This window comes from Bos javanicus, chromosome 9 (genome assembly GCF_032452875.1).
Source record: "Bos javanicus breed banteng chromosome 9, ARS-OSU_banteng_1.0, whole genome shotgun sequence".
NCBI lineage: Eukaryota > Metazoa > Chordata > Mammalia > Artiodactyla > Bovidae > Bos > Bos javanicus.
This window is the reverse complement of record NC_083876.1, coordinates 69575132-69593430: the sequence shown is the minus strand read 5'-3', so window position 1 is coordinate 69593430 and position 18299 is coordinate 69575132. Positions and strand designations below refer to the sequence as shown.

General features: G+C 37.3%; 1 protein-coding gene across 2 annotated transcripts in view; it reads left to right on the top strand.

Moving 5' to 3' along the window:
• The window catches only part of MED23 (mediator complex subunit 23), a 43777-nt gene extending 25869 nt beyond the window's left edge, over positions 1 to 17908 (top strand). For both annotated transcript variants that reach the window (XM_061427998.1, XM_061427997.1), the window contains 13 exons: positions 307 to 470; positions 2534 to 2658; positions 3705 to 3910; positions 3999 to 4179; positions 5732 to 5902; positions 6344 to 6560; positions 8533 to 8769; positions 9726 to 9891; positions 10453 to 10525; positions 13122 to 13336; positions 14269 to 14389; positions 15122 to 15253; positions 16826 to 17908. In XM_061427998.1, coding sequence (XP_061283982.1) covers positions 307 to 470; positions 2534 to 2658; positions 3705 to 3910; positions 3999 to 4179; positions 5732 to 5902; positions 6344 to 6560; positions 8533 to 8769; positions 9726 to 9891; positions 10453 to 10525; positions 13122 to 13336; positions 14269 to 14389; positions 15122 to 15253; positions 16826 to 16993 — 2176 coding nt within the window. In that variant the 3' untranslated portion in view covers positions 16994 to 17908. The remainder of the gene's footprint in view (positions 1 to 306; positions 471 to 2533; positions 2659 to 3704; positions 3911 to 3998; positions 4180 to 5731; positions 5903 to 6343; positions 6561 to 8532; positions 8770 to 9725; positions 9892 to 10452; positions 10526 to 13121; positions 13337 to 14268; positions 14390 to 15121; positions 15254 to 16825) is intronic.
• Positions 17909 to 18299: the final 391 nt, after the last annotated feature.

The window sequence follows — 18299 nt, the reverse complement described above, 5'->3', positions numbered from 1 at the left end:
AATTTTAAAGATGTCATTTTTGAAATGCTGTGTATCCAGGTGACATCTTTTTTTTAGTCCTTAAAGCTACATGCTATCTTTTTCAAATGGGTAAAAATGTCAGATGATTTTTGCTATTAAACTTGACACCTCAGATTTTTAAAACCAAGTTAAGCAAAGCTTGTTTTCACACAAAAGAGTTTGTTTTTAATTGAAGAAGAGAAATTTATAGTTTGCATGTAACCTAGAATTGCATTTAATTCTAGAGTTCTGAGTTTATGTGCAGCTTAACTTTTTCATGATTGTGTTTGTTCTCCCACTTGGCAGTGTTGAGAGTACTGCACTCAGGCTTATAACAGCACTAGGTAGCTCAGAAGTACAGCCGCAGTTTACACGCTTCCTCAGTGATCCCAAGACGGTGCTCTCAGCGGAATCTGAAGAACTGAACCGTGCCTTGATACTGACCTTAGCTAGAGCAACTCACGTAACAGGTACAGTGACCATGCAGCCACCAGCAACAGAAACAGATGTGTCAGAGGGTACTGTGTCTCCTGACTACTGGGCTGGGGGTCGGGGGGTAACATATTGAAAAGATTCTTCTCACTTGTATCCAAAAAAACCAGTTGTTTGTTTATCTTTACCATTTCAGTCATTAAAGCAAGTTCTTCTGTATTACCATTTTAATTTGGTTGAACGTCAGTTTTTAGTCATCTGACATGGTTTTAAAGTCATGGTTCCTGAGCTTTTTGGTCTCAGGACCACTTTATACTCAAAAATAATAATAATGATTAAAATTCCCAAACATTTTCTGTTTATATGGATTATATCCATGATATTTGCTTTGTTAGGTATTAAAGTAGGACTTTTTAAGATATGACTCATTTTAAAATAACAATAAAAAGCCTATTGCATGTAAACATAAATAATGTAATTTTTGGTGTAAAGGAACATAGCTGAATTTAATGTCTGGTGTAAAGGAACATAGCTGAATTTAATGTCTGGTGTAAAGGAACATAGCTGAATTCTCTTACATTTCACCTATTATAGATGTTATTTTAGAAGAAGTAAAAAAAAACCACTATGGTTTCACATAGATATGAGGATGAGAAGGGAACCTTTTAAATAGCTTTTCCAGCTAATTATGAATCTGCTTTAATGTCACACAAAATTGAAAAATTGGTCGTTTCTTAAATGTTTGTTGCAATGTAGAATCCAAAGTCCTATCAGGGAACTCTGTACTCAGTCACATTATAATCCACTGATCTATTTAGTGGATTTTGTGTTCATGCATATTTTAACTTTATGGATTGGTTTTTTGGAAAACATTGATTTACTGGATTACATAGGTAGATGTTATAAATGTTGACACATTTCATTATACAGTATCAGAAAATTATATTTTTTAACCTTGCTACAAATTTCATTAGGAAAAAAGTCTTTAAGTTTTAGAAAGCTGTTAGGCTTGTGGTAGTAGATACATGTTTTCCAAAATTCAGATGTTCGCTTGAGAGGTCAAATTTTATCATTGGTGAAAGATACAGTTATTTGTTCTTCTTAAAGTTAGAGGCTCCCTTTATTAATTTTCAAGAAAAATATCTGCCTAATGCCCAAATCTTAAAAACTATGTGTTCTTTCAAGTAAAATTGGGATTCCATGAAAAAAAGAGCTAATTTGACCCAATATTCAATCACAAAGTATTTTTCCTCAAGAGTAGCTGGAACGCCTTATGCATACTTCCGTTTTATCACACAAGATGTTACAAACAGATATACTTAAGGGCTGAGATATAATCTTTTTTACAGTTTTATCAGAGAGTCTTAAGTGAAACTGGCGTTTTTTCCCTGCTAAGAGTGTGTTGTGGTGAAGATTACAATGGCTATGAGTATAACTTGGTACCACTGTTTGATTTGTTCCAACGGCCAGCAGTGTTACCCCACCGTTGCTTTGCACCATCAGTGCACATTTCAACATGGTGAAAAGGCCAATGGTATCGTATTATTATTATTATTATTATTATTTTAATAGTGTTGACCTCATCAAATCCTTGAAAGATATTGGGGACCCACAAAGTCTGCAGACCACACTTTGAGAATGGCTATTTTAGAGAAATAGTTACTGAATTTAGCAACCTCAAATACATTTGTGTATACTGTCTTATTTTACATAAATAAACCTCCTTGATTTAGAGGATTATAGACTATAGGTGTTTTCGATCGCCAGAAAAGATACCTGCTGTACTCGAACACTTCTGTTTCCTTGGCTCAGTAAAGTGATAACACCTCACTCTCAGGAGTGAAGTAAACGAGCAGCCGTGGTGGGCCTGTACCACTGTTATGTCACTGATGTTCTGTAATCTTAAAAAGAGAAAAAGGTACCAAATGTCTTTTGTATTTTTTTCACTAGTTATCTTCATTATTTACTGATGTGATTACTAGTTAAGTGGTGAATGCCCTGCAGTGAAATTCTCTGACTGTAGAAACTTGTGACTTTTTATCATCTATGAATTATGGACATGATCTTTTATATCTGGGTTACATTTATTTGTTTGTGTTAGATTTTTTCACAGGCTCTGATTCAATTCAGGGAACTTGGTGTAAAGACATACTTCAGACCATCATGAGTTTTACACCTCACAATTGGGCTTCACATACTCTTAGTTGTTTTCCAGGCCCACTACAGGTAATTTTGTTTTGAATTATATATTGAATGTACGGTATATGAAATCAGTCTTCCCATTTACTGTGTTATTCTGGAGAGTTTTGATGGCATCCAAAGAATATTAGCTTTTATTTCTCTTTTTTGTAAATCTTTGCTGTTACTCCCAAAATCTCTTGAGTTGTTCCTTGTCCTATTAAAGGAGCGGATGTGTCTCTAAAACTGTAATTGTTATGGCTTCATCTTTTTAGTTAACAGTTTTAGAATCTTGTGAGGTGTAACACATGACCTAAACAATTCTTCCTCTCTCACCGAACAGTAATGGGGAGAAACACAATGTAATGGGGCTTCACAGAATACACACGTGTACATTTGACAGATTTTTCTTTTTTTAATCACATGGAGAGAAAAGCTATAAACTTGGCTATTATAATATGGAGAAAGGAAAACCTCATCTGTCTTCTACTTTTCAGAGAAAATTTTAAGCATAGTAAACATCTGTTTTCTATAACTTCTAATAGGACTGGAACAGTAGGTCTCAAACCTATCAGAATCGCCTGGAGAGGTGGTTTAGCTAGACTCCTAGACTCCAGCTGCAGAGCTTCTGATTCATTAGGTCTGAGATGGGGCCCAAGAATTCACATTTCTTACAGGTCTGAGGTCATGCTAATACTGATGGTCTGGGGACCATGCTCTGAGAACCACCTGGCTAGTGCAATGGATTTTCCTCATAGGGATATTAAAATATGTAATGGAAGAGTACATACATTCTTTTTCTTTTTCTCTTTTTTCAAAGATGAGCAGAAGTATCAACAGATGACTGAAGAAAGTTTGAATTCAGGTTTGCTTGGAATTTCTGTTTAGAAAATCTAGGAGAGGAATCTTACAGATAATCCAATCAAAGCCTTTGTATTTTCCCAATATAGAAATTTAGGCCCTGATTACTGAGTTACTTGAGGGCACATGGAATTTATTAGTGTTAGAGTCAAGCCTGAAACTGGTTTCTTGATTCTGCAGCTAGTGCCCTTTTTACTATAGCCATTGAAATAAACTTCTGATCTTCCTTGTAGGCATTCTTTAAACAAAATAATGTACCTCAAGAGAGTCGTTTTAATCTGAAAAAAAATGTGGAGGAGGAGTATAGGAAGTGGAAGTCAATGACCAACGAAAATGACATCATCACCCACTTTTCTGCACAACGTTCTCCTCCTCTCTTCCTTTGTCTGCTCTGGAAAATGCTCCTGGAAACAGATCACATTAATCAGATTGGCTATAGGTAAGTCGAAAACCTAGATCTGCATTCCATTTGTCAGTCCATCATACTATACAGCAGTGTAATTTATTTTTTACTCTCTGCTTTCCAGAGTACTGGAGAGAATTGGAGCCAGGGCCTTAGTAGTCCATGTGAGAACTTTTGCAGATTTCCTGGTATATGAGTTCTCTACGTCAGCTGGAGGTCAGCAACTCAACAAATGCATTGAAATTCTTAATGATATGGTATGGAAGTACAACATTGTTACACTGGACAGATTAATTCTCTGCCTGGTAAGAATACACTTACTTAAAAACAGGTCTAAGCAGTCTCATTCTCTTTGGATCAGTGTTAATGACTAATGGATCATGTGCTGATCTGCCGTATATTGTTCCTAGTAAAGTAAAAGTTGCTCAGTCGTGTCTGACTCTTTGTGACCCGTGGACTATACAGTCCATGGAATTCTCCAGGCCATGATACTGGAATGGGTAGCCTTTCCCTTCCCCAGGGGATCTTCCCAACCTAGGGATCGAACCCAGGTCTCCTGCATTGCAGGCAGATTCTTTACTGTCTGAGCCACCAGGGAAGCCCAAGAATACTCAAGTAGGTAGCCTATTCCTTCTCCAGGGGATCTTCCTGACCCAGAAATCAAACTGGGGTCTCCTGCATTGCATGTGGTTCTTTACCAGCTGAGCTACCAGGGAAGCCCCATATTGTTTTTAAAGATTTAGTGAATTTATACTGTAAATCATACATTGCTATCAATTCCCTAAGGAATTAAAGATTCCCCAATTTCTTTATTCATCCATTCAGTAAGCATGTATTGAATATCTACTATGTTGTATGTACAGAAGGTATAGAAGTAAGTAAGACAGATGTGGTCCTGGCTTTGTGATGCTCTGAAATGATTCTCAAAAGCTCCTAGAAGAGGCAGGAAGTAGTAAAAAAAGAAAAGTCATTAAGTTTTTTTTCAGAGTGCTAATAATCATTTATGTATACTTTGTTAGCCATAATATATAAGAAACTGAATGCTTCTTATAGTCACCCAGTTTTCCTCAAGTGTTTTTTTTTCTCTTGACTTTGATGTCTATTTCAGGCCAAATTTTAAGAAAAATCACTGAATCAGGCTGGAAACTGCTACATGTTTTAACACTATAGTAGTGATATTTGACTCTAGTACTCTTGCCTGGCAAATCCCATGGATGGAGCGGCCTGGTGGGCTGCAGTCCATGGGATCGCGAAGAGTCAGACACGACTGAGCGGCTTCACTTTGACTTTTCACTTTCATGCGTTGGAGAAGGAAATGGCAACCCACTCCAGTGTTCTTGCCTGGAGAATCCCAGGGACAGGGGAGCCTGGTGGGCTGCCGTCTATGCGGTCGCACAGAGTCGAACACGACTGAAGCGACTTAGCAGCAGCAGCAGCAGCAGTGATGTTTAAAGGGTGTAAGTGCTTAACATTCACCTCTCAGCTCTACAGCATAGATATAAAGATGGTCACAGTCTAGTAAGGGAAATAAGATAAGTCTATGAATCAGTAAATAGTAAGTTAGAGGTGTAGGGAAAGTATTACCAGGCAGCACTGAAAGATCACATCTGCTTAGGTGATGGGTCTTCAAGAGAGGGCTAAATTTCAAAAAATAAAGATGGACATTCCAGGTGAGAGCCCAAACTAGGCAAAAAGGTGTCAGGCATGTTTGGGGAATGCTGAACAATTATTTTGGGATGGATTATACAATAAAGTTCTAATTGTGAGATTTTACTGTTCTCAAATTTAGGCTCTCTGGAGCCTTGCTTTTGCATAGGTTGGTCATTTTCATTTAATTGTTCTGTTTTTTTTCCAAAGGCCATGCGTAGCCACGAAGGGAATGAAGCCCAAGTTTGTTATTTCATAATTCAGTTGCTGTTACTCAAGCCAAATGATTTTAGAAATCGAGTAAGTGACTTTGTGAAGGAAAATTCCCCAGAACACTGGCTACAGAATGACTGGCACACCAAGCACATGAATTATCACAAGGTACTAATTAAAATTAGTGCTTCACTTCATCCTTTTAAGGCCAAACTTTAGGTCTTTGGCTAATTGACTTGGCTGTTTTCTCTGCAGGTCTGTTCTTGTCTGTCCGGTCAGTGTAGAAGTGACTTAGCTGCCTAAACTTTCTTAAGGTTCTAGAGTCTCTCTAATATTAAGAACAAATTGAAACTACAGTTTTAATAGGTTTGGGTACTTACAATAGAAAATGAAGAGTTAAATCCAGTCCTTTCATATGTAAATCTCTTTTGGTATATCTTTAGGAGAATAGAAATTTTTGTTAAGGACTCTAGATTTCATTGCATTACCGGAGCAAACATAGTTCTATGTTCTTTGAAAAATGGCAGGTTTATTTAGCTCTTTTTTTTTTTTTTTTAAGAAAATTTTAAAAAGATGCCCTAAACATTTACCATTTGCTCACTTCCACAGAAATACCCGGAGAAGCTCTATTTTGAGGGCCTGGCGGAGCAGGTTGATCCTCCTGTGCCGATACAGTCTCCATATCTGCCCATCTATTTTGGAAATGTGTGTCTCCGATTCCTCCCAGTGTTTGATATAGTAATCCACAGGTTTTTAGAGTTGCTCCCGGTATCCAAATCACTGGAGACTCTACTAGATCACCTGGGAGGCTTATATAAATTTCATGGTGAGCTTTTTCAAATTTTAATTCCATCTAAGCTCTCTATAGACAGAAGTAGGCTGAACATGATCATATGGATAATAATCGTTATAAAGGTTTTATTTTAATAATTTTTAATAAAAGCATTTTCAGGAGAAGTGCTATGTGATGATACCTTGATATATAAAATAGACAACATAAAAATATTAATAAGTAAATTATAGCAAAAATAAATAATATGCAAGAGATGCCTTATTTTATATATTGTGTGATTAATTATCAAATCAGTACAGAAAGAGAGAAGTATTAGTTCAGAACAGATGGATATTACTGTGAACTAAATGGATCTTGGCAAGCTTCTTGGATGGGTAGGGTTTGAACTATAATGTATGTGATTTTTATAAACAGAAAGGAGAAGAGAGCAAAATAGGCAGGAGAAATCCTTTGGAAAAATCATGGAGGTATTAAAAACAAGGCATTTTTTAAAAACAATTGCCTCATTGGGCTAAATTGTACCTGGCAACTCATCACTGTAAATGCCAGGTTGAGAAGTTCTGGTTTTATAATCTACAGATAATGGAGAATTAACTAGAAGTTCTTGAGTAAAGTCATGGTATGGAAAGCGTTATTTTAAAAAGGTGAGTCCAGTTCTAGTAGCAGCGTGTCTTGGAAGGAGGAAGCCATTTCAAAGACTTGTGTCAGTTAACATCTAAACAAGTATGCTGCTGCTGCTGCTAAGTCGCTTTCAGTTGTGTCCGACTCTGTGCGACCCCATAGACGGCAGCCCACCAGGCTCCCCCGTCCCTGGGATTCTCCAGGCAAGAACACTGGAGTGGGTTGCCATTTCCCTCTCCAGTGCATGAAAGTGAAAAGTGAAAGTGAAGTTGCTCAGTCGTGTCTGACTCCTAGCGACCCCATGGACTGCAGCCCACCAGGCCCCTCCGTCCATGGGAGGCAAGAGTACTGGAGTGGGGTGCCATTGCCTTCTCCGGAAACAAGTGTGGTGACACTGAAAATGAGAAGGAAGGGAGAGAGAGTCAAGAGTAGGAATTGGGCTTGGTTGACCAGTTATGGGGAGAATATCGAAAGAAAGAAATCAAGGACAACTCTCAAGTTTGGAGCCTGGTGACTGAGAACAGTGAAGTCAGTGACAGAACATGGAAGTCCTGGAGCAGCCATGGACTATACCCACTCTAGGGGGATAGAGAGTATTTTATCTGGCGGGGTGGTGGAGGGGGTGGGGAGGCAGTTCTTCTTAGTCCTTGACCTAAGATATCTCTTTTATCTAAGATATCTCCCTTCATAGCAGAAGTCTGAATTGCATTTTAGCACTGCAGAGTAGATATGAAGTTCAAGGGAGCTTTCCTTTAAAAATACTCTTCTTTTTGGATTGGGTAATATATGCACCTGATGCAGTGAAAGTGGTCAGTCCCACCCCTGTCCTCTAGCTTATTCTTGTAGCTCCTCCTTTCTTCCCTGTAGGCAGTCACTGTTACCAGTTTCTTATGTATCCTACCTTAAATATTCTGGGGTTTGTAGTTTATTTTTTTCACAAATATAATATACACACTATTTTTATTAACCTTTATAAGGTTTTACAGTTGATTATTTAGTATCAGATCATACAAAGCTGCTTCATACATGCCATGATTAACTTAACCAGTCCCCTGTTTTCATCATGTAGGCTGTTCTAATCTTTTGCTAGTATAAACAGGCTGCAGCTACATTGCTTACACATGCATCATTTTTGCAGGAAAAATTTCCAGGAGTGGAATTGCTGCATCTAAATGTGATGCTTATCCTTCAGTAGAAGCTGTGTATGTTGTTAGAAGCCTTCTGCCTTGTCCTAAAATAAAAATAGCCATTGTATGCAATTGCCTAACACGGGTAATAGTTTTATAATCTTCTGAGCTATTTTTTGGCAATCTTGAGAATAGATCAGTTTTTCACAGTTGTCAGTAACCAGGTAAACATTGTAGTGATGTTTTCTTCTTGGCAGATCGTCCAGTGACTTATTTGTATAATACTCTGCATTATTATGAAATGCACCTGAGAAATCGCGAAAGTCTCAAACGAAAACTTGTCCATGCAATCATTGGGTCGCTCAAGGATAACCGACCACAGGGCTGGTGTCTAAGTGACACTTACCTTAAAAATGCTATGAATGCACGAGAAGACAATCCCTGGGTCCCAGACGACTCTTACTACTGCAAATTGATTGGCAGACTGGTAGATAATATCCTTTTCATTGTGATTTTCCAGACTCTACAGAAATAACTATATGTTGATTTGTGTGAACATATATTGTCATTTTAAATATTGCAAAGTTTTTATATATTCTAAGACTTCAGTTTTTTAGAACATTTTATTTTTTAATTTTTACTTCTGTAAAGGTTTTGAAGTCTTAAATCAGCAGCATAATGCCAGATAGGCAGAAATTTACTCCATTAAAACTTTTATTTAAAAAAAACAAAACCTTAGAGAAGAGATTTGTTTCCAAGAAAAACATTCCTAAATAAATACACTATGTATTATAGTACATGCATTTGTTCTATGGAGAACATAGAACTTTGTCGCTTTAAATAAATCCCTGAATAATTTTTAAAACATTAGTAGATAATAGTAAAACATTTTTTGGTAGTGAAAAAGATTCTATATTGGTGTTTTCTTTCTTTACTTCTGTTTTAAATTATTAACCCACTATACTTAATATAACTATACACGATGCCACTCTATTTACTAAATAGAGCAGTTTTACATATATAGGCCTGATTTAATTTTCCTACACAGGAATTCCTTCCTGAAGTAAAAGAGCTACTCATGAGAAAGTAATGTTCTTATTAACTTTCCTACAACTAAAAGAAAATAGGTTGATAAAGCCTTTGGATACCTTGGTTGCATCTACAGCTGTCATGTCATGGTAATAAGAACCCACTCATATAAGACCAGTCATTGATACCTGTGGCTGATCACATGGTTGCTATCAACACATGTCAGATTTATTTGTATTCAGTTTGTATTGTTTGCCTCTTAAGCTCTCCAATAAATCACTTATTGAGGGCTCATAATCAGATATATTGATAATCAAATGAAATGTTTACATGTTCAACCTTTGAAAACTGTAAAGCACTATACAAACAGAAGCCTTTAATCTCAGAATTATCAACCAGTTATTGCTTTAATCGTCTGCACCGATGGCTGGCAAATCTCCTGGTCCATTCCCAAACTGTGACTGGAGGTTCAATGAGTTTCCCAACCCCGCTGCCCACGCACTGCATGTTACTTGTGTGGAACTCATGGCCTTGGCTGTTTCCGGCCAGGATGTTGGAAATGCTCTTCTAAATGTTGTCCTGAAGAGGTGTGTATCCTGTTTCGTGCAATAAGATTCAGTGTTTAAGAGAATGATATTTTATTTGGAGCTGTAAGACACACCTGTTGTCCCAAGGCTAGGGCACATTGAATAGTGACTATCTTTAGGTTCCAGATCTCGTCTTAGTGATAAAGGTGAAATGGAATGAGCCCTGAACGGCCAGAAAACCTGGGTTTGTTCTTTCTTCTACTCTCTATTAGCTGTTTGACATTTAACTTAGGCATAACGTTAACTTTTCCCTAAAGACAGTTTTTCAAGATTTTCTTCTTAAAGGACAATATAAAGTAGAGGATAATGATTGGAGAATAAATATAAATAAGTGAAATAGTCTTTCAGCTCAGCAACCATTGTTAAAGAAGAAAATTGAAAAAATTGAAAAGCCTTACTTAGTTTTTATTTATATTTTTACTCACTAAAAACCCATTGTAGTTTTATTGAGATAGATCAGTGTCAACCCCAAATTATATATATTCTCAAAGTAAGATACAGTGTCAACCATATAAAATGTTTTTATAATTTCACCTTTTTGTTCTTTTTCCCAACTAATAGTCAGCCTTTAGTGCCAAGAGAGAACATTACAGCATGGATGAATGCCATTGGATTGATCATCACTGCCCTACCAGTAAGTTAATCATTTTGATTTAAACAAGGTCATCATGCAATTAATGAAATGTTTCTTTTTTTTGTTTTTTTTTTCACTTTATTATTGCTTCTAAAATCTACAGTGCCTCTTTTGCATCAGATCTAAATAAATCTACCTGACTATGGGTCCCTGCATCCCTTGGTCCCACTTTCCTATCCAACCTTAGTTTTCCAATTAAAATCTGATCTATTTTTGACCCCTTAACATATTATGTATCTAGATCCTTTGAGTTCAATTCAGTTCAGTAGCTCAGTTGTGTCCAACTCTTTGCGACCCTATGGACTGCAGCATGCCAGGCCTCCCTATCTATCACCAACTCCCAGAGTTTACTCAAACTCATGCCCATTGAGTTGGTGATGCCATCCCAACCATCTCATCCTCTGGCATCCCCTTCTCCTCCCGCCTTCAATCTTTCCCAGCATCAGGGTCTTTTCAAATGAGTCAGCTCTTCACATGAGGTGGCCAAAGTATTGGAGTTTCAGCTTCAGCATCAGTCCTTCCAATGAATATTCAGGACTAATTTCCTTTAGGATGGACTGGTTGGATCTCCTTGCAGTCCAAGGGACTCTCAAGAGTCTTTTCCAACACCATAGTGCCAAAGCATCAATTCTTTGGTGCTCAGCTTTCTTTATAGTCCAACTCTCACATCCATACATGACTACTGGAAAAACCATAGCCTTGACTAGATGGACCTTTGTTGGCAAAGTAATGTCTCTGTTTTTTAATATGCTGTCTAGGTTGGTCATAACTTTTCTTCCAAGGAGTAAGCATCTTTTAATTTCATGGCTGCAGTCACCATCTGCAGTGATTTTGAAGTAAAAATAAAAAGTCAGCCACTGTTTCCACTGTTTCTCTATCTATTTGCCATGAAGTGATGGGATCAGATGATATGATCTTTGTTTTCTGAACGTTGAGCTTTAAGCCAACTTTTTCACTCTCCTCTTTCACTTGCATCAAGAGACTCTTTAGTTCTTCTTCACTTTCTGCCATAAGGGTGGTGTCATCTGCCTATCTGAGGTTATTGATATTTCTCCCAGCAATCTTGATTCCAGCTTCATCCAACCCAGTGTTTCTCATGATGTACACTGCATATAAGTTGAATAAGCACGCTAACAATATACAGCCTTGACGTACTCCTTTTCCTATTTGGAACCAGTCTGTTGTTCCATGTCTAGTTCTAACTGTTGCTTCCTGACCTGCATACAGATTTCTCAAGAGGCAGGTCAGGTGGTCTGGTATTCCCATCTCTTTCAGAATTTTCCACAGTTGATTGTGATCCACACAGTCAAAGGCTTTGGCATAGTCAATAAAGCAGAAATAGATGTTTTTCTGGAACTCTCTTGCTTTTTGATGATCCAGCAGATGTTGGCAATTTGATCTCTGGTTCCTCTGCTTTTTCTAAAATCAACTTGAACATCTGGAAGTTCACGGTTCATGTATTGTTGAAGCCTGGCTTAGAGAATTTTGAGCATTACTTTTCTAGTGTGTGAGATGAGTGCAATTGTGCAGTAGTTTGAGCATTCTTTGGCGTTTCCTTTCTTTGGGATTGGAATGAAAACTGACCTTTTCCAGTCCTGTGGCCACTGCTGAGTTTTCCAAATTTGCTAGCGTATTGAGTGAAGCACTTTAACAGCATCATCTTCTAGGATTCGAAATAGCTCAACTGGAATTCTGCCACCTCCAGTAGCTTTGTTCATAATGATACTTCTAAGGCCCACTTGCTTTCCCATTCCAGGATGTCTGGCTTTAGGTTAGTGATCTCTCCATCGTGATTATCTGGGTCGTGAAGATCTTTTTGATACAGTTCTTCTATGTATTCTTGCCACCTCTTTTTAATATCTCCTGCTTCTGTTAGGTCCATACCATTTCTGTCCTTTATTGAGCTCATCTTTGCATGAAGTGTTTCCTTGGTATCTCTAATTTATCCTTTCCTCCTGCAAATGATGCTTGTTGAGACATTTTTCAGGTACTTCTGCCATATAAGAGAATATACCAGGATGCTTTTCCTTCTGTTACCTTCCCTAAAGCCTACTCATTCTTTGCTAACTTAGGGCTTGCTTTTTCAGCGAAGCCTTCTATAATTTCTCCACTCATGCAGTGTCTCTCTCTGTGACCTCCACACATGTCTAGTCAGCACCACACCAATGTCTGACATCTTTGCGTGTCAGTAATATTGTCTAAAGCAGTGCTCTCCAAACTTGTTTGATTATGCATCTTTATGAATCACTTCTTCCTTACACTCCTCCAAAATATATACATATTTGTGAATTATAAATGTGTACCAGCATTACCTGTATAGTAAATATAGATAAAGTCAATTTACCATGTAGTAAATATCAGCAATTAAATTAACTGGACAGACTCATGTCTGGAGCACTCTTAACTCACAGACACTTCTCCCCAGGTTGTTATTGACTTAATTTGACTCATTGTGAAGCCACACAAGCTGGATAAATAGAAAACATTAAAGAATGAGAAAGTGCTATTATTTTAGGCTTTTGGAGTACAATACTGGATATAGAGTGGAATACTAGAGAAATGGTGTTTTTCTTCAGGCTTTTTCTTGGTTTTAAAGGAGCCGTATTGGATTGTCCTTCATGATCGAATAGTGAGTGTTATCAGCAGTCCCAGCTTGACGTCTGAGACAGAGTGGGTCGGCTATCCTTTCCGGCTCTTCGATTTCACCGCTTGCCATCAGTCCTACTCTGAGATGAGCTGTAGCTACACGTTAGCTCTGGCACATGCAGTGTGGCACCACTCCAGCATAGGGCAGCTTTCTCTCATTCCCAAGTAGGTATTATGATTTCCTAAAAACATTTGACTTATTTTGTTTTTGCTTTTTAATCTCTTGTACACCTGGGGTATATATCTGATTCAGTGGAACAGCTGACACAGTAAAAGTCTTAAGTAGTTTCTGGGTGTCAGAAAGACTCCTTTATGTCAGAATTAATTGAAGAAAAATAATTTATATGTATAAGTAATAGTCTCGTATTCAGTTTTCCTTTATCATTTCAATCAGTCAGTCAGTTCAGTCGCTCAGTTGTGTCCGACTCTTTGCAACCCCATGAATCGCAGCACTCCAGGCCTCCCTGTCCATCACCATCTCCCAGAGTTCACTCAAACTCACGTCGATAGAGTCAGTGATGCCATCCAGCCATCTCATCCTCTGTCGTCCCCTTCTCCTCCTGCCCCCAATCTCTCCCAGCATCAGAGTCTTTTCCAGTGAGTCAACTCTTCACATGAGGTGGCCAAAGTACTGGAGTTTCAGCTTTAGCATCATTTCAATGGGCTTAATCAAATGCATGCTTTTTCTAGAATATATCGCAAAATTTGCCTTTTGTACTGCATACCTGATACTAGCCTATCTTCTGATTATTATTTTTGACTGTATAATTGTATTAATTAGATTTAAATTTCTTGAGAATGGCCTTTATATTAGGTTGATTATCCTCTTTTATTTCAAATAATTCACATTCCGTCATTCAGTAATTGTACTGTTAGGAACAACTCCTAAATCTGAAGTAAATTGTTTCAATAATCAAATGAAAATAAGAGCCAGTGAGAGATGTGAGATTAATTAGAAATGTTACCAGAATTAAAATAAACTTTAAAAAAATTATTACAGATTTTGAAAATACTTGGATAGGCTATATTAACAAAATTCAAACAATTTAACTGATTTCGAGTCACAAGAATTTTTTATTTTGATCTTTAAATTTTAGATTTCTCACTGAAGTACTTCTTCCTATAGTGAAGACTGAGTTCCAGTTGCTTTATGTGTACCACCTTGTGGGACCATTTTTACAAAGGTTTCAGCAAGAGAGAACTCGATGTATGATAGAGGTAAAATTTAATCTGGGTTTTCGATGGTAAGATTAAGTTCTAAAATGTATATTAAGGTTTCTTTCCTAGTGTTTTTCAAACTGTGTATCATTACCATTAGTGGGAAAATCAGTTTAGCAGGATCTAAGAGTATTGCTTAAGGCCTTAGCATCCCCGTAACTTAGTATGCCTATGAGTTTGGTGTGGGATGTGCTGAACTGGAGATGCAGGGGAAAATACTCATCATCAGGGCTGAGAAGAAAGCTAAAGATGGAGAAGTGCATTTGAGCATGTGCACTATAGCACAGAGGAATTCGTCAGAGTCATGGGAATGACTAAAGTTGATCCCTTGTAACAGAAGTGTAGAGAAAAGAGAATGCCCCAAATATAGAACTTTGCAGTGTGAGACACCCAGTGGAACTAAGAAGGCACAGTATATAAAGGCTCCCTGAGACTGCCAAGTATCCCAGAAATTGAGAGATGGTTTCCAGAAAAGGGGTTGTCTATCTCTTAATTTTAAATTTTAAATTAGGCAGAGAAAGTGTATTTAATTCCTACTTGGGGTCAGTTGGCAGCACTCTGAATTCCATCATAAATACAAGCAGTTCCGTATCACTCGTGTACACAGAGGCTTGTGTGATAGAGACAGTTCCTCAACAAGGATGTACCCTCTGTGCTGTTCTTGTCACGGAGACCAGCTGCATCATGACTGAACCATTTTTGACCATTTAAATAATTTTATTTGTTAAATAGATTGGTGTGGCGTTTTATGACATGTTGCTGAACGTAGACCAGTGTAGCACCCACTTAAACTACATGGATCCCATCTGTGACTTCCTGTATCATATGAAGTATATGTTTACTGGTGACAGTGTAAAAGAACAAGTAAGTTCACTTTAATTATTTTTCAATGATGTTTAGTTTTGAAAACTTAAACATGAGGGGACATAGGTATGCTTATAGTCGATTCACGTTGTATGGCAGAAACCAGCACAACATTGTAAAGCAATCGTCTGCCAATTTAAAAATAAATATCTATTATAATTTCTCACACTTTTCCTTCTTGACATTTGTAACAAAACATCTGAAAATGACCTGAGGAGTTACTAATAGTAAACTCATCAGGAAGAAACAGTACAGCGTGGCTACTGAAAAGATCAGAGAGGCCTTGTGTAGTGAGTAAAGCAGAGCCTGTTTTTCCCCACAGTGATTAGGGTACACGGTGAGGACATAAGACAAATAGCAGTGTGACTACAAGATTAAAACCAGGAGGGTCAGAAGAATAACTCATGAAGGGTATTTAAAAACTGAGGGTGCTGAACTTGAATTTTTTTTAAAGTCCTAGGGAATTAATTCTATCCTAACTGTTTGAGGGGTGGGGGGTTGCCATTTGGAATAGGTATTAAATTTGTTCTGTGTCACTTTAAAAGGCATGCGACTCAGCATATAAAGAGCCACTCCCTGGGAGGGCTGTCTCCAAGTGGAAAGAACCTCCTTAAATACCTCTTTAATACCTCCTGAGTTTCCTGTCTGTGGGAACCAGAATCTCAGCTCTTTTAGAAGGGTGGAGGGAGGACAAATAGGTGAAGTTAAGTGACTTCCTCACTATACTTTAATGTTGTTTCTCTGTAAAATGGGAAAGGAATATACATTGGTACACGTAAGCATGTAAATCCTAGTCTTGAGGATTCACTCTTTGAAGCTGGTGACGTGGAGTTGGGAGGGTGTTGACTCCTTTGCGCCTCCGCAGGACTGTGGAGACCAACAGAGAAATGTTTTTTTTAGCATATTCCTTATATTTGAGCCTAAGAAACTTTGACACAAGGGAATACAGAAAGGAAGGATTTTTAATGGACCAATCTTTCCTAGTAGGATCCAAGAATATATAAGTAAAGCTGAGAAAGCTATGGAACTACTTGATGTATTTATTTCTTTAAAGCATTTTAAGTAAGAGTAAGTCTAATATGATTTAGTTTGCATTCCAGGTGTAAATCAAAACCAAAAAAAGTTAACTGTATAGGTAAATGTTTTGAACCTGAGTTATTCAAAGATCTTTGAAATATAATGGTGCTTTGCATAAAGATGGCATTTTAAAAGGATGAGTCCCTTGGTGGATGTGTAGAACCCCCAGTGTAAACTACTAGCTTTTGGCAGGAGGGTGACTGGCTGTCTAGGTCAGTGAGTATGTTTCTGTTAAGTGTATGCATATATAGATAGATACACATACACAAATGTACATATATATAATAGTGTGTGAGGGACAACACATGCTTTTTTCAGGTAAGAAAGAAATAGTTTTATCTGCTTTTGTTAAAACACAAAATATGAGAGAAACTTCTCATCCACCTGTTCTACTCCCTGGTTTATTGTCTCAGGAAATGTGTAAGTCACTTCTTTAAAAGTGGGAAATTGAACTTCCCTGGTGAAAATATGTTTTAATGTGCTTTTGTTTTTTAGGTAGAAAAGATTATCTGTAATTTAAAACCGGCTTTAAAACTCCGTCTTCGATTCATCACTCACATTAGCAAGATGGAACCGGCTGCCGTGCCTCCGCAAGCCGTCAGCAGTGGGTCTCCAGCACCTCAGTCTACTCAGGTGCCAGGGTCTCTGCCGGTGACTCAGTGAAGTCAGAGTGTGCTGTGCTGAAAGTGGACTTGAGTCTATTAGATCTGAACCTGAGAGTGCTACATTGTGGCTGAGGAGAGGCAGCGGTGTTCAGATTGTTTTATTTTGATTCATGTGGTGGATCTGTTGACTTCCAACTCCTGTCTTCCCATTGCTTTGTCTCTAAGAGATCACGTAAACTACACATTGCTCGTATCCACAGCAAGGTATTAGAGCTGCCTAGGATATGGACATATCTGATCAAATGGCCTTTACCAGGCACTCTCAATCTTTCCTGTTTTGACCATTGTTTTTGTTTTTATTTTTTAGTATTAATAACTTATTCAGTCTTCAAATCCAGTTTTAAAGGCACCACACATGTAAAATAGTTATTACAAATTCTTTTATACATAAATCTCTCTTGGTATATCTTTGCAACAGAGATTTTTGTCAAGTAAAGGTCTCTAGATTTCATTGCATTAAAGGAGCAAACACAATTTCATATTCTTTTTTAAATGGCTTAAACTTTTTATCATAGATTTCCAAGTAAACAGGCTAATGTTTCTATTGAGATAGATTGGTAAGTTTTTGCCTTTGCTGTAGACTTGAACTTACTATATGAAATGAGTTGGAAGCCATGTAAGAAAATAACATAACTTAAGAAAATCAATTTTCTTAATACCTGTTTTTAAAAATAAATCAGTTACTTTTCCAGGTTGACACACTTACCTGGCAGATGATGTGATTCTTTGAATTTTTATAGTCTTAAATTTTTTAAGTATTTATATTTTTAAATATCATATACATTTTGGTTCTTTAGAGTTTATTAGATTTTGAGAGACACACTGTTATTTTGGGGGGGTGGCATTAAGATTGTAAAAGACTTGGAAAATAATTAGTAAAATCTGTTGAATGAATAAATTGTCTGATTAATTACTCAGTTTGAATGAGCGTCTGCTGGGTGCCAGGCAATGTACTGGCTGGATTAGAACAGAGAACTGAGCCACCTCCATGGATTGTATGCTATAGTCAGTGACTGACATTAACTTAGGAATTAAGAGGTGCTGATTTTTTTAAAAAAGAATTAGTGAAGTTTAACTGTGAACTTCTGTTTGCAAATCATTCCTCCTAGACCTTTATCTTCTTCATGATTCATATTTTTATAATCACTGGATCTTTATTTGCCATGCAAAGACTGCTTAAAATTTGTATAATGGTATAAACAATTTTTCTAAGCTAATGATATTCTTAAAATTCTCCAGAAATTTTATACTAGAAATGATTTCAACTATTACTCTTAACCTAGAGTCAATATATTCTTGCTGCC